The sequence below is a fragment of the Cariama cristata genome, unplaced genomic scaffold (genome assembly GCF_000690535.1).
Source record: "Cariama cristata isolate BGI_N322 unplaced genomic scaffold, ASM69053v1 scaffold5605, whole genome shotgun sequence".
Lineage (NCBI taxonomy): Eukaryota > Metazoa > Chordata > Aves > Cariamiformes > Cariamidae > Cariama > Cariama cristata.
Window position 1 is genome coordinate 30,588 of NW_009619199.1, and position 16,707 is coordinate 47,294.

The following is a 16,707-nucleotide window of genomic DNA, read 5'->3' on the forward strand; positions in this document are numbered from 1 at the left end:
TTATCTCAAAGAAGCAAATCTTATGAAAGGTATGTAAAGCTCCCATGTTTACAGCTAATACTCCAACATTCGGGACATCTATCAAATTTTCCCTCTCATCTCAGCTTTTCAGGAAAAATTAGTATTTTCCTATTTTGCTAAAAGACAATTTTTGTATTGAAAGATTTCATGGGACTAAGTTTTTAAGCAGCCCTGGTAGATATGCCAAAATGCCCAAAAATATGAAAACAAAGGGGAAAAGTCAATGACACCAATCAGTGATTTTGTGATAAAAATGTTTTAATAAGTACATGGTAATATAATGATACACTTCTACTCACCATTAATTGCTAAAGCTATTTTATTCTATAGCAAAAGGAATGTTATTTCAAACATAGCAACTTGGAAAAATACGTACATATTTAATTGTCTTTAACATAATGACACGAGGAGTGGAATAAGTTCAGTTTAGAAAGCTGGAGATTATGAAAGTGGCTTATAGTAAAATCTCTACAGGGGCTGGGATGTTTTGCTGTTATGAAAATAACATGCACACTGTTCTGAAAATGCCTTCCTCACAATGTGTCTGCTTCACTGTATGGTCTTGTAAAAATAAAAATAAGGTAAAACATCAACCTGGAATCAAAGCACTCCTCAACATGATGATGACGATGTCAGCAGGTCATCTACAACGAATTTCTATTGTAGACCAGTGAAACTGTAATAGAGTGGAAACAATTGAATATCTGTTGAACTGGAATCTAATCTATTCATTTTCGTCCTGTTCTGGCTTTATAAAGAAGGCTTAACATACACCTGGAAGGCCATGTTAAATCCCTGTATTCTTGGGAGACCATAAAGCCTACTTGTTTGCTGTATGCTGCTCAAGATAGGTAAATTGTCCAGAAATATTTGAGGGTCATGTTCTATGTATCTTTGATAGCTGTTTTGTGATGCCAAACCAAGTATCAAGTGGAGGGAATAAAAGCAACCAAGGTGAAGTAGCTGAGCTTTGCTGAATAGATTTAGCACCAAAGTTACTTCACAGCAACATTTACAATTTAGAACAACATGTTGTTTTGGGTAAATATACCCCAGATCAGAGGGTTTGCACCAAGAACGAGAAAAGGTCTTCTGTGACCTCAGTCAAAAACAGTCTTATACAGCAAATGAAAGAGACACTGTATAATTCTGCAAAATATGAAAGAAAAAAGAAAAGAAAAAAGAAATCTTCATTCTCACTCTAAATTGTAGTTGAGATTTCCAAAGAGACGGGTAAACAATTCTGAAACCGTACTTAAAAGCTGCTGTGGCCTTGTATCTCACGCAATGGATGAGCACACAAATCATTCAGCATTTTCATCAGTAAGAGGCAATTCATCTCCTGTCACATTTTCAGGAAAGATCTTATGACACATGACTTCAGGTTGGGGTACAGAACAACTTCTTCTGAAGTTGCTGTGAATCCTCAGAACCAGGCAAGATCTAAGATAACACCAAGGTTACGATTGTGCTACTAGCAAGCTGGTAGGGAAGTCACCTAAATGAGTCCTATGTGTCACTCAGACTTTCCAACACTGAATGCTGGTACTTAAAACCTTCTACTACACTGTCTTTGGTTCCCAGACATAGGCACAACACGCCAATTTAATTCCCTAATTAAATATTTCTTGTTCTTTTTTTTTCCCTTGTGTTTTTTTCTTGTTGAAAAATTTGTTTATTTTCCTCCAGAGCACAGCTACACGATGTATTAGTAGTTAGCTGGAAGTTGCTCTTATGCACAACTTCCTTTATTCTCCTCCTACCCCCACAAGGATAACTGTCACCCTCACCAGCTGCTGCTATCTAGATTAAAAATAGACATCAGCCACGCAATTGCAAATTTCTCCTGAGGATACCAGCAGCAAGAGAGTTGACTACAATTCTTCATACAGACAGCATCTAGAAACACATTAGAAATGACATCCCTCTCATCTTCTAAAGCTCTTAACACCACTCACTCTTGCCTTGCCCTCAGTATCTATTTCCACGAACTCGTCAGGATAATCAGCTGCCTGCTACCAATTAGTCTTGATAAACTAGCAAGGATATAGCCCCATTAAATTGCTGGCAATAGCTGTAAGGGTTTTAACTGCTCAAAAGCAAATTATTAACCTCTAGTTCACCAGGACTCTGAATAGGACTCATTTTCCTTTTCACACTTAGATATTTATAAGAGAAAGAATGTCCAAGCACTGAAGGTGTATGTCACTATTATCTGTAAGAGATATGAAAAAGAAGACCAACTGGTAAAATTTGCTTAGAAAGAACAATGTATTATCATTTCAAGTGAAATTCTATCTGTTTAATTATACCTTTATAAAAGTAGATATATTAAACCTATGTTCCATCCTCACCACAGTATTGAAGTAGAAACAGGATGGCTTCAAGCATGAGGGGATAATATTGAATGTCAAGGATCAGAGTTAAATTCCCAGTTCTTTCGCTGACTTTCTGGGTTACCTTGAGTAAAGCATTCTTGTGTTTCAGATGGGGACAACAATCCTTGTTTTTCTCCCTTTGCCTTCCATATAATTGAATTTTTTTTATTTGACTTGTTGGATTTTTTAAGGTATATTTCATCCGTAAGATGGAAACTCAGCAGAGGGTGAGGTCTAGGAGCTGTTTTAGCAGTGTCAGATTGCTACTCAGCACTTCGTCCTCTAATGAAGCAAGATGCAGGGCCGTGCTTTCCCACTAAGAGAAGAAATGTAACCCTCTTAAAGTTTGACCTCCTGTGCTACAGAGATGGGATATTGTATCGTGTTATAATTCCATGTGGTACCTGAAGCAATTCACGTAGGCTGAGGCCCATAGGTGCTATTATAATGCAACATAATTAAAATAGCTAAGAATAATGCTATATATTTTACTGCATTAAAAAAAGAGATAACAAAAAATCAAAATCAGAAACATGAGAGCAGATGAAGAAGGGAACTCTGTTTCAGGAACCAGGAGAATCTCTTCAAGCCCTACCAGAGGGAGCTGTGCCCTTCGGTCACGCTGATGGTCGCCTGCATGATGCTGCAGAACTAACTCAGGCGGATTCAGGGGACTGTAATTTTTTTTCTCTTTCTCCCACCCTGATCTTCCTAAAGCTGTGACTTTGAAGTGTGCAGCCAGTGCCAGGCTGTCATTAGGCGCTGTAAACAGCTATTAATGAAAATTAGCCAGGTGAGGGGTGGGGGAAGCTAGTGCCCAAACTGGGTGTTCAGTAGGGATTTCCAGTAAAGCTGCCCGCGATACCGATCCTCAGCTGATTGTGAGGGCATGCTTTGGGTCAACAGCACATAGATACATCAGCCTGCTAACAATATAGTTGAATATATCTCCTTTCAGCATCTTGAAATGGTCAGTGAGGAGACTACTATCTTCCCTTCTCGGAGTTACTTAAAATAATCACCCTGCATGTTCTGTATACCCACACAAGACCCGAAGTCTGGAGAAATCGGTGTCAAACAGTATCCGTATTTAAGGAAATAAAGTACTTACCCATTCAAAACCCAAGAAATGCAAACAGAAAGATAATTTTTCATGTCTGCTTGATAACTGAAGAAAACAAACAATGAAATACAGCTTTTAAAATACGTACTCCCTTACAATAATTTAATAAACCGTGCTGTCATCTCATAAAGGATCAGGATGGTTGCCGTGGTGACAAAGATTATCCTTGCCGCTGCTTGATTCTGTCATTTTTCTAAACATGAATTTATAATATTTAGGATTTATTAACAATATGTCACATTGATAGAGATAAATTACATGCTTTAAACTGGCCATGTAAGTCTTCTATGATATTATAGCCGCTTTGTCAACTCAGCAATAAGATATGATGTGATTACTAGAAAATTAAAGCTATTTGTCATAAAAGATGAAGCAGAGAGTATCAAAACTCTCAGAACAGGAAAAAAAATCCCCAATAATCTAATGTGTTTCCTTATTTTAAATATTTTGGAATTAGCAAAGACTCATTATTTTCTGTCTTGTAAATTGGTCAAGATCAGCATATACTGAGACTAGATTTATTTGTGCTGGGAAAACTTAGGTTGTAATGTATCAGAATTGATGTGTTCCAGGCTGCGATTTTTTTTGATGATTCAAACTACAATGGGGAGCTTGTGAAGAGATCTTAATGATAGCACACTTTTCAATATATAAAAACATATATACACACTTATGTATCACGAAAAGGTATTTCACTTCAAGTAATTTGTGTAGGGTTTTTTGTGTGGTATCCTAGTCGTAGTAGCAAGTTAGACGTGATTTTCAGTGCAGCTGTCTAGAAAGTATCTTTTTCTGTACCCTACTGAAGAATTTGTCTCAAGAAAGCTTGACTACTGATACAACACGAGGCTGATTTAGATGGCCAGCTCTACAGTCATTGCTTCATACGTATTTTGCAGTCAAACTAGCAATAAGAAATTCTCTAAACCCACAGTAATTTTAAAAGTCTTTTTTTAAATAACGAAGGTTTGTACTCTTTTTTTTCAAGAAAAAGAGGCTTATTTTCTGTAGTGAGACACATAACAGCTGATGGGAACCCAGCAGAGCTGAGACATCTTAAGGCAAGCAAGAAATAATGTGTCCGTGTAGATGCCTGTTTGAAGAATACGATTTATCGCCCATTTATGGGCCGTATTCATCTCTGCGTGCAGGATGACTGCTTGAGCTGGGTGAGATATGTCTGTGCTGTACATTGCCACGCAGAGGAAGCGACTGAGCTTGCCTTAAATGCACCAAGTCAGGGTTTGGAGGCAGCCTGGAGCAGGGGCATGGAGAACCGCTCAGATGCACTCAGAATCAGGGAGCGATCCTCCGGCTGTTCTCGTCTTGCACCATTCCTACCACTGATGCTGCCTAAAGTAGTTGATGCATCCTTTTAAGAAGAACAGGTGGGAAAAGTTTGAAAACTCAGCAACTGGATTCTCTCAGTTGATAGAAAAAAGATCCTCACACAGTTGCAGAAAGAAAAATAATCCAGGCCCAGATGAAAGACAATAAATCAATACAGCATGATTTCTTCCTAATCACAACCTTTATAGAACAATAGGTTTAAAGAACAATAATTGGACTACACACCCAGGCTGCAAAGAACAAGATGAAAACTGAATTAAACGTCCTTTTAGCTTAATGACATTGTGTAATTAGCTTAGTTATGTTGTCATACATTAGTGGTTAACAGTGATACCTTTTTTGGCCTTTGTTACCCTTTATCTCAGTGAAATAATGTTCTCTCTATCTGAAGACAACATAGGCTGATGCCATAGAATAATTATGTTTCTTGCAAATTAGACACAATCATTATTTCAGATGGCAAATACTATCCAATAAAAACATTATATATTTATTTTCAAGGATCTGTGCAAAGATCAGTGTCTTGGGAAGGGAAAATACCATTTTCTCCTGGATCTCTTTGGCAATGTGCATCCTGTTACAATCTGAGCAAATAACTAAGGGTATAAGTGGAAAATTTCAGTTGTCTTCAATAGAAATTAAGGTAGCTCCTTAGAGTTGAGATGTTATATGCGTAACTTTCTCTCTGTTGGATTAATTTGGGGGTCAATGTTCTTGTTATTTAGACCCTGCAGACCACATCTAACACTAAAATACAAGGAGGCATCTCCCACAGAGTCTAGTGAGGCTTGCATGTGCTTTTGTCAAAGACAAATTTCATCCAGTATTTTATACCAGTTTCCTATTGCAGAAACTATATGCACAGTACCATAAACCTGGCTCTCTGTATAGTCTTAATGACTTTATTGCGCACCTATAATAAATGGCCTTTAAATTTCTACCACTGCATGCAAACAGTGCTATGCAAGTTTGGTTTAATTCTGATGTGCTTTTTCTCAAATTCTTCATTTTGTATTTTCAATATTATCCTGGTTTTTGCACAATAAGGACAGTAGGAAAAAAATCAGTTACAGAGGTATATAGCAGTAATTTAATATCAATGTCACAGGTGAGGAATTCTGTTCGAAAGAGATGGCACAGCAAGGGCAGGTAAATGCCGTACCACTTCCCCTTCTAACAAGGCAGTTCTCAATGCTTTGGTATACAGCATGATTAAAATGAGTCATTCCCTGAGACAACGATCCCTAACCTGGGAACTTTTATCTCTGTAATTTGTATACAGCATTAAGTCTACCTTTCATTGTGTGTTGGAGCCACCAATTCAGCGTGTGAGCTTTAAAAAATTTAGAAAATGTAGTAAAAAGAACATTTTTTCCTTCCAAAGGTAATTTGGAAAACATAAAATACTAATTCTGGTAAACAACTCAAGATACATACAGAAAAATATTTAGTAAAAGCATGTTTTTTCTGATTCATGACCAACACATGCTACTCTATAGTTGTTACAGATCAGCAAAACCTATTCTTGACTTTAAAGGTAGCTGTATTGATCAATTAAAAACAGAATAATCATTAAAGTCACTTAATGTTGTGATTTTTGTCCATATGTATTGTCTGTGTACATATATATAAAATTGAACTTTATTATACATAATTCTGAATATGCAGAAGATAAAGCCACAGCTCTGCTATTATATTTGAAGCACTTAGTTGTTTTTTTAATATAAGACTGCATCTAATATTTTTGGATGTGAAATTTATTTTAATATTGATACCTCTACATTGCATTTTTTTCAGAAATTCATAAACAGAAACTGGAAAGACATGAAAAACGAACACCACCAAAGGGTAACTTCATTTTTTTTGTCTGTTTACCTATGTATATGTATGTAATAGACAGTGTATTTGTTAACTATATATGTTACGACTTTTGCGTTATAGAAGCATTCAAAGACCAGTTGGCACAGACTGTAAATGATCAAAAATTCATGTATACCTTAGCATTAACACATAGTGTCATTTTATGTTCATGTGGCTATATTGTAAATGCAAATTCGTAATAAGATTCTGCCCAAACTTAACCAGAAATCTTTTTTGTAGCAAAGGTGCAAGAAAGTCAAGTGCTGATGAACTTCCTCTGGTGCAAAAGGCATGAAGTGTGTTGGGCAAGGAGGAAAGCAAATTTACAGGCCAGTGGGTGCCATCCAAGTTAGGAAGTCATAGTTAACAGTGAGCCAGGTGTGTACCAGAGATAAGAAAAGCCTCCATTTTAAGAACCTGCTCTTTTTCAGACTGTTTCATCTCCTCTAACTGGCATTTTCCAAAAATCCACAGAGGCACTGGTTTGGACTGGTTTTCAGAGGTCATGCAAACAAAGAAGTTTCCTGGGATATGTGTAGATTTTTTTGCCTAAGAAAACCTCCTCTGTAAAGGTTAGGCCACATAAAATCTGATGAGCATCTCTCTGATGCATCAGTGCCGTGTTTAGTAATGGCAGGAGGAAGCAAGAAAGAAGATTATTAAAAATAATGTGTATATACATACACCCTCCCTCACACAATTATATTCATTTCTGTATATACTCTTTATATGTTTTTATGGTATCTTACACCTCTAGTGCTAGCTTTCCAGTTCTGTGCTAATCAGGGTCATCCACAGTGCCTAGAACTGCTTCCCAACTACTTAATAAATCATGTGCTATGAAAACGAATTTTTTAGGGTATCAGTGGACTAGTGAGGCAATAATGAACTCAGATTCATTAGCAAGGGATCCCAGTTAAGGTCTTTTCAAGCACGGTATTCTAAAAACACGAATGAAGTTGCAGCCTTGACAAAAACAGCCTCTTGTGTACCATTTCATCTATACAGAAGTGCATTGCTTTACATAGAAGAACATTAACATTGCAGAAAAGATTACTAAGTTATAAGATGACAGAAAAAAAGAATTCGGGTGTCATTAGTTAAGTCCCTCTATGCATATGCCTGATAATACAATCTTTAATTATACAATCACTGAAGCACAAGACAAATTTATTTTTTTTTATTTTTTGTTTTCATGTTTAGTCCCAAAAAAGCATCTTGTACATAGGAGGAACAATTGCAAGAAAACATTCTGTCTGGCTTCAAGCTAGAGCATGATAAAGGTGTGAATCTTAAGGGAGTTCTACTGTCACCTTGTAAAGTACCTCCAGGAAGCATGTGCAAATACAATCTTTTATTGTTTTTAATACGAAAAATCTCAAGGTAAAATGAATGTTTTAATAGAAACAAGCACCCTAAACAAATTTCAGTCTTCCATCCAAAAATATGGGGACACTAGACTTTTAAAAATAATTGTAAGTATATTTTTGAATAGTCAAACTCCCTGAATCCAAGTCCCAAGTTTTATAACGAGTTTCATCCATAAGCTTCGTTTTGAAAAGATTGTACCGAAATATGAGGAATAGATATAATGAATGGAAATCCCAGATGAAATTGGCTGAAATTATAAGAAAGATTCTTACAGTATTAAGAGCCAGGCAAAGTTGTGCCCTGAAATTTGCTTTTAATTAAATATTTTGACAAACTACTAGTAATAAAGTCCGTTTCAATTATTGTACTTGGTCAATCCTGAAAAGAAGAAATACTCTGAGAAATGATTCAACAAAGCATTTGCTCATGCTTAAGAGCACTGAAATTAAATTGTTTCTTGATTCTGTGTACACATAAGCACAAATTCACTACAAAATAGGGTCTTTCACTTTTGGTATTTGGTGTATTAGTATCTTCACAAGGGCCAACAGCCCCCTGAAATCTATGAGCAGGAGCTCGGCCAGTCGGAGGAGATAAGGGATTAATTATCCCCCTGTACTCAGCTCTCATGAGATCACATCTGGATACTGCGTCCAGTGCTGGGCCTCCCAGTTCAGGAAAGTCATCCATCAACTGGGGCGAGTTCCAGTGGGGGACCACTGCAATGGTCAGGGCTGGAGCAGTTGTCCCGAGGGGAGAGGCTGAGGGCTGGGGCTGTCTCAGTCTGTCGTTTTGTGATGTTCAGGGATGCCACAAGACTCTGAGCTGCTGCTGCAGGCTGTTTAAGAAGTAGGTGTTATAATTGTTATTACTATCAGTGAATGAGAGGTAACTATGCAATACTTTGGCAACAGGGAAAAACAGTAATAGAATATATCACGACAAAAGTATATATAAATATATAATTTCTGTCTAATGGGAAGTCCAATGGTAATCCAAATGGACTGATCATTTCTGATTTTTATGGAAAACATTTTAGCAGTGGGATGAGTTGTCCTGCATTTCTGGGAAATATCTGTTATTACAACAGGCATTGAGAAGGAACAGGAAAAGGTTGATCTGCTGTGTCGCTTTTCCCAAATACATTGCTGTTGGAGTGAGGGATGGAAAAAGACAATGTAAGGATGAAATGCTACCTCTGACAGCCATACACTAAATCACAGCAATTTTAGAACAGACTTGTGTGCCTCTGAGTTAATATTCGCGCCTCTGTTTTTTTTGCAGAAAGTATCTCTGAATTGAGCCTGATTTGACAAATAAATTCCAGGTCCTTCAAAACCATTTTATTTATTATGCGTAGCACCTATCTGTCCTTCCTACCTGTATTGACTTGTTAATAGGGCCATACTGATAATGCAAATATTAAACATCACACAAGAAAGCTGTCTGTATTTTAGCATACGAATAAATTATGAGATTATAAAGACAAATGTAATGTCTCTCCATAATTTAATTTGCTATAGCTGGAAGACAAGATGTTTGAGACAGCTAAATAGATGAATAAAGCTGGACCATACAACTCCACAGTATACTAGAAACACACATAAACTGACAGCATTAGCAAGTTAAATGGCATATTTATGTTCAACACAGGGGCTGTCTACCCTGATCTCTGGAGGTATGGCTACAGATATACCTGACTTAACTTTAAACTAGGTAACATGGTACAGATAGCAACGCAGCTGCAGTGGCTCAGGTACAGCTGACCAGTATCCATTTAGCTGTATGGGCTTACAGCAGCTTAGGGAGCAGCCCATGCTGTGGGCATTTTTACTATCACCAGTAGCTGTCAAACCTAAATCTCAGTTCAGATGGATGTAACACTGTCTGACTGTTGCAATTAAATCTAATTTAAAATCATACAAACATGTAACTTATGAGACATCATCTCGCTCTTACATAGGCATTTATATTCACTGCTGAAGGGCTCAGTCCAGCACAGGGTTTGGTGCTGCGGTGAGCAGCGTGTGCATGTTTGGTGTCGGTTGGGGAGGATCTGGGCAAACTCCAAGGCAAATCTCTTCCCCTTCACAGGTAACTGAGGTGGTTTGTAATGAGCACAGGTGCCTCCACAGTTCACTAATTCCTGAGATTTCATTAGATTACCGTTTTGAACCTGGAAGCCTGTACCTCTCTCCAGATCAAGCCCTGTCTTTTTTTTTTTTTTTTTTTTTTTTTTTCCAGTGTTCCTTCAAGAAGAATTAAATTCTAGCCAGCTAAGGTTACTTTACTTCTGAATAAAAGCATCTACACAGAGATTTTATGCTCTCTGATTAATGCACTCTAACTTCATTGTATTAGTTCATTTATCTTAACTTTCCTGAGTGTTGCTCTGTGGACAAGCACTTAGTCAGTTAGCTGGAGCAAGCAATCTCTGCTTCATGCCTACTGCACTCATCACCTGGCTTTATACCAAGCGGCAGACTTAAGACTTACTCAGCTGGAAACTATTTTTACTTCCCTTAGGTATGGAATTAGTGCCTCCTTATTACATCTCTTCTTTTTGCACCTGCTTTTTTTGGGTAGGGAATGTCTCTCTCTCAAAGACTTTAATGAAGAAAAACTAAATCACATCCCCCCCCACCCCTTTGCTATGTCTTCCACTTGATGCAAATCAACTATTAGATGATTGAAATTTGGAAAAATCTCTCACATATGTGCTATGCTGCTTGTTTTTAGTTTTATGTTAAGTAGATAACAATATTCTTATATGATTAAGTTTGGAATACATTTTTAAATTACCTTAAAATTTTCCATGATAAGTTCCTATTTTGGATTATTTATAAATTTACCACACTCCAGTCACTGAGGATGAAATTTTTCATGCTCATCTTTTTGCCTCAGGCTGAATTTTCATTCAAAGTCATATAAAAATGTTTCAGCAATTTTAAAAATCTAGGTTAGTGAAAATTAGGTTGGGGTGTTATATTTTTTCCAATGCTAATAACAGTTCATTCTGAGCTTATGCTTTTTTGGTATTTGCAAGGAAGTCCAATAAAATTTCTTTAAGTTGTGGGAAAATTCTGGCTTACTCTATTGTCATAAAACTACTTCTAGTTATTTCTCTTATTTTTTCTGGATTAATCCAGAATCCTATTAAAAAAAGAAAAGAGGTGATCTTTTAATTACAAAGGATGTCATAAAGAAAATAAAATGGTTGAATTAAGGTTGAATGAGCAGTTTTAGTTCCAGCATTTTTCAGCTGAAGAGTGCTTGACTTAGCAGCATTAAAAACATTTTTATGTGCTTCCCCTTTGTTTTCTATACATCAAAGAAAATCTTGTTAACTCTAATTTGTTTCACAGAAACACGGCAGTACGGCCAGCCTGGCTTATTTTTAAAACCTAATGCTTGCACCTAAATGCTGTGGGCTTGAAAAAGGGCAGGTATGAAGCCCTTTACAAAGAAATAGATACCCAAGTGACTAAATCTGGAAAAGATCTGTAAACAGTGAAGTATTTTCTACAACAGAGCTTCTAGGACTACACAAGAAGCTGAACATGAAAACATTTCAGTGGGAAACAAACAGCCTTAATACGCAAAAGAAAAATCATATTTAAGTTTGTCAAATCAAAAGTTTCAGTGGACTTTGGTGGCCCTGCCGCACTGTGATTGAAGAGTCAAAAATGGCCATCCATCACAGCCCTGAAACATGAACCCTTTCGTTTTTGGCAACACCTGCCCTTCCCGGATAAGGCTCTACCCAAAAGCTGTAGCTCTGATGGTGTCCATAAGAGGTAACGGTAAACATTACAATCTGAGATTAGCAAACTCTGAGGCTACGGGGATATCAACACTCCGGATAGGGCTCTTGAACCAACCAGAGACTGCCTTCAGCCTATCGCCGGGAAGAGAAAAATAGCTTATGCTTATGCCAGCCAGGTCTCTGCTTATCCACATTCCAGGCTCCCTGCCCAGGTACTTCAAGTTACTTTTATTTCTTAAGAAGGAGCCAATCGATCCCTCCTCCATGTTTTTAACTTGGAGTCCACACAAATATGAATATTTCCTTGCATTTTAGCCCTTTATACAACTTTGATCATGTGAAGGAACCTTAAATTAGGCTTTTCTGCATACTTTAAGGTCTGCTGACACTCAATTTGGTTAGTGTCATTTCAAGGCTCATTTTGGGTTTTTTCCAAAGCACGAAATAGGGAAATGTTTTATAGAAACTAGAATAAATTTAAAAAAAAACCCAACCCACAACAGTCTCCCTTACGCAAGTAAGATGTTCTGTGGCCAAAAACAAGCTTTCTGATTGCCAGTCTGTTCTGCATAGTTCAGCTATATTTTTTGGCATAGAGACTACAAGGGCTTTTGTCCGATGTGCAGAAGCTCATGTTTCACTGCCATTGACCATCACAGAGCTATTGTTTGCAGAACTGTGCTATTGCCCCGTCCAAAACTAACAACACGCTGGCTCCAAGCGTTTTGCAGAGAGCTAGCACCTGCTAATACAAATGTAAGATGTAAAAGCATGCTTCAGTTTCTGCAAAAATATTCAGACTAAGTTCTACATGGTATAGGGAGAGAGACTGCTTTTCCTTGGTATGCTACTAGATGTCCTAAAGCAGTTGAATGAACCACAGCCTGTCATTCATTCAATAATACATTGCTAGTGCTGCTGCAGTCTTCACAGCCTGCTTTTTTAGTGTAAATTAGCTGTCCACGTTCCTTCAAAGGCTTTGAAAAATCTGCCTTCAATCTCTTTCCACTGTACCTCTAATTGTTATCAACAATAATTTACCTGTTATGACTGGAAATGTATTTGGATAATGCAAACACATGCGAGACATAATGAAATGATTGAATGTTTGGAATTATTTTTCATGGACCTATTTTTTAATGAGGAAATATTTAACCAACAAAAAAATGCTTGCACTTCTGTGAAATGACTTTTGCTGCAAAGCTAGTGAAGTGACTGTATGCAAAAACCATTACTGTGCTTGTGTATAAAGCTCACCGTTGTCTTCTAATCAGAGTTGTGTTTTCTGTGGTTACTTGTTGACAGAAACTTGGGTATTGCAAAGAAAATATTTTTTCCCTGAAATTGCAAAACCCTAGTCTTTTAGTAGTAGAGACTGACAAGGAACATTTTTGCCCATCTAAATCATTAGATATGGAATACAACCACGTCCCAAAACACAGTCTGAAAGTTGGGTGGGCAACAGAGTCCATAGAGGAGGTGTAGTTGGTTGCGTTTTGAACAGCTGCTCTTCCTGAAGTTATGCTCTGATTAAAAAAGATGTTTTCGTATTCATCCCATGGCTGAAGTAACACCTAAAAATAAAGAAAAAGGGGCATGGAAAGCAACATGATAGCTGTTTTTTGTTAAGAATAGAAAGCAATACTGTCAAGGACTGAAAATAATTTCCTCTGTCAGAAATCTTAGAGTCAGGGTGCTTATGTAATGGGACCAGAAGAGATCCCACAGATTAGATTAAGGTTGCTGAATTATCACTTATTTTACGAAAACATGGTCTAACATCTGAAGGTTTATTCAAGGAAAAATATTTCTCTTGGACTTGGAATTAAATATTGACATTAAGAAGGTCTATACATCATCTAGTATCTGTGACTCAGAGCTGAAATCCATTATTTGAATTTACAAATATTTTTCTTCGATCACTTTGGTGAAGTAATATGTGTACATAATACCTCCAGATTACAGATTTATTGTGTGGTGGTTTTTTATTATTATTATTTCTAGTAATTCACAGAGACAAACCTGAAAAACAAGAAAAAATTGAGAAGAAGGAACCCCTAAAGGGTACGTATGCAGCATTTGATGTTCTTTGTCTTTTTACCAGTGGTTCAAAACAGTCTAGTCTATTGACTCTTAGATCCTTCTTGTAAATCCCAATTATCTTTAAGAATGGAGGAGATGTTGTAAAAGCCAGATGGAAGAAGAATGAGGATTTTAAAAGCACTTTGAATTCATCACTCTGCAGAAAGGCTAAAACTATATTCAGAGATTTATGAATAAGTTTTTACTGTATTATTAACTTACATAAAAGATGCCCAGAGCATAAATATGTGCCTTTTTTATTCTTCTTGAATAAATCCAAGCATAATATTTGTCTTTGGGAGTACTTCTGAGCAAAACGTAAAGAGTAAATTATAACACACAGGGCATGGTCCCAGAAGGCATTCTGCTTCAGAGACCTGCCTTAGGAAAAAAAAATTCCCCAGACTCATTTCAGAGACATTGGGGAGAGGGTGTTAGAGAGGATTTACGAATTTGCTGTTGCTGTATGCCAACAACAAATTAAAGACTCGCCTGTTGCAGGAGTCAGAATGAGGATACTGCTTCCTCTCCACCCATGACTCATGAGTTACCTCTGGGCTCCAAGAGCCACCATCTAGGTTGCCTCTTCTGAGGGACTTTTAGGCAAAATGGAATTTTATTGGAACATACCTACTTGTCAAAACACTTTAAGCCTTCTGAGAACATGTCCTTTACATAAAAATGTGATTAATGAAGTCTCAGGCTGGAGGAAGAAACCCGTTCTGGAAGAGCAAATAAGCCAATGGTCATAACAAATCACCCAAAAAAGGGAAGACCTAATATCCAGCCACAGTTGATTTATTTCAGACCAAGAACATGAGTCTCACAACCCAAGTGAACGTGCACCTTCCTGAAATCTCTGCTTGACTAGGTTTTCCTAATGGTCTCTGATTGGAGCTTTTCCATTTCATATAAATAATTCAAAATACATTTAGTTAGCAAGGCTGACTCTAGAGGTTAATGGCAGGCACACAAATTCAGGTTTCTGTTAGAATTAATATTTATTACTAGAAAATGGAACGATGGTAACAAGAGAAATTTTTTCTGAGATTTGGAAAAATCACAGAGCAAAGACAATAATGTCCTATATTAAATCATGAACGTGTCACTAAGACTTCTGTTATTTTGTGGGAAACTTGGGGAACTCTTCAATTTGATTTGATAGGAGAACAATATTTAATGTTTTTAGAAGTTTCTTTGAACAGGAAAAAATTATCCCAGCCAATCTCAGACAGCCAAAGAAGAAAAATAAGAATTATTGTACTGCCTTAACTTGTCATAACTCCTACTAATATTCTATCTGCTTAACTGTATTTTATCTTAAAGTGAAGGTATTACTTAGTTTTGTTTAGTGAACTATTGCTACAATCGCTACTAAACCACTACTGCGTATAGAGATTCTGTGTATTCATAGTACTAAGAAACATTGCTTTCAGACCATAGATTATATTTTAAAACTGTGACAATGGATAAGTGTCTTTCTAAGGCCCATTCCATTGTAGTATGACTGGGAGACTCCAAAGTTGCACTGCATCCCTGTAGTTTAACTGCTTATTTTCTACTTTAAATACATTCCCTTTTCAAGATTTAGATAACGAAGACAGTAAATAACATCCTATTCTAATTTCTAATCAACTTCTGTGAAGAAGTTTAGGAAATGACACAGGGAATAGTTAGAAGTGACTCAGTCAGCTATGTCAGGAACTCTTTCTCATGTATTTCATCACTATATTGCTAAAAAAATGTGAGCGCCTGAATATTCCCTACCCTTCCTCTTTTGTTTCCAGTTAGATATGGAATTCACGGTACTGTAAAAGAAGTTCTTATTTTCTCATCTTTGACAAAGAGAGTTTTACTAAACTTGGCTGAAATTCTCCACAGGATTTAAAGCTAGCTTGCAGTTCCACAGCTGATTTTTCTGAAGTGCTGTAAAATCCACGTGCTTATTTCCCATTTTCTGGAAAATCATTGTGTAAAATCTCAAGAAGGGTGAATGGAAAAAGTTACGTGAATGAGTGAATGGCATAATACAGTTTCCACTGTCATAATGTCAGTTTTGACTTTGCACATACTGGGCTTCTAATTATGGCTCAGAGATCGTCATTGCCAGGGACTGATCTCAGCTTGTGTCCATTACTAGCTATCCGTATCTATTACTAGCTATCCGTATCCATTACTGGTTATCCGTATCCATTACTGGTTATCCATTTCAAGCCAGCTGGCAAGCAACAGACATCGTTTGTGCATGTGATGCTCTTATGCTCCAGGATTGATTCCAGGGTTTTTACGTGCCCCTGCCTGACAGCGTATGGGGTGGCCCAGGCAATGTCGTCTTTCTGATGCAGGCAGCAGCATTTACTGGGAGCTCTGCCTTAGTCCTCGACAGTTTTCTGAAAATCTCTCTTCAGGAATGGACAGACAGTTGCAAGCAATGATGTTACTGTAGTGAACAGCTAAGGCATGTTACCATGGCTTGGATGGTAAGCAGTAACCTGTTCACCACAGTTATCTGCTCACCCCCATGCAGCACGGTGTATGCTGGGCAGATATGAACAGGATAGCTCAGGAATAACACGGTTTGCCATTTTGTCTCATAAGGCTTATCTTGGCAGAATTATTTTAGATTCTTAAGTTTTTCCACAGTTGTTTGGTTGTTTTTTTTTAATGTATATAAACACATTTCTTCTTTCCTAGTGACACATAAAGACAAACTGGAAAGACAAGAAAAACCTGAAAAAAAGGAAAGGCATGCAGGT

General features: G+C 37.2%; 1 protein-coding gene across 1 annotated transcript in view; it reads left to right on the forward strand.

The window, feature by feature from the left end:
• LOC104162426 (triadin-like) overlaps positions 1–16,707 on the forward strand; it is a gene marked incomplete at its 5' end in the record, with an annotated part of 187,016 nt that overhangs the window by 23,272 nt on the left and 147,037 nt on the right. Inside the window, 3 exons of the mRNA XM_009701141.1 lie at positions 6,670–6,720; positions 13,874–13,933; positions 16,646–16,705. Coding sequence (XP_009699443.1) covers positions 6,670–6,720; positions 13,874–13,933; positions 16,646–16,705 — 171 coding nt within the window. The remainder of the gene's footprint in view (positions 1–6,669; positions 6,721–13,873; positions 13,934–16,645; positions 16,706–16,707) is intronic.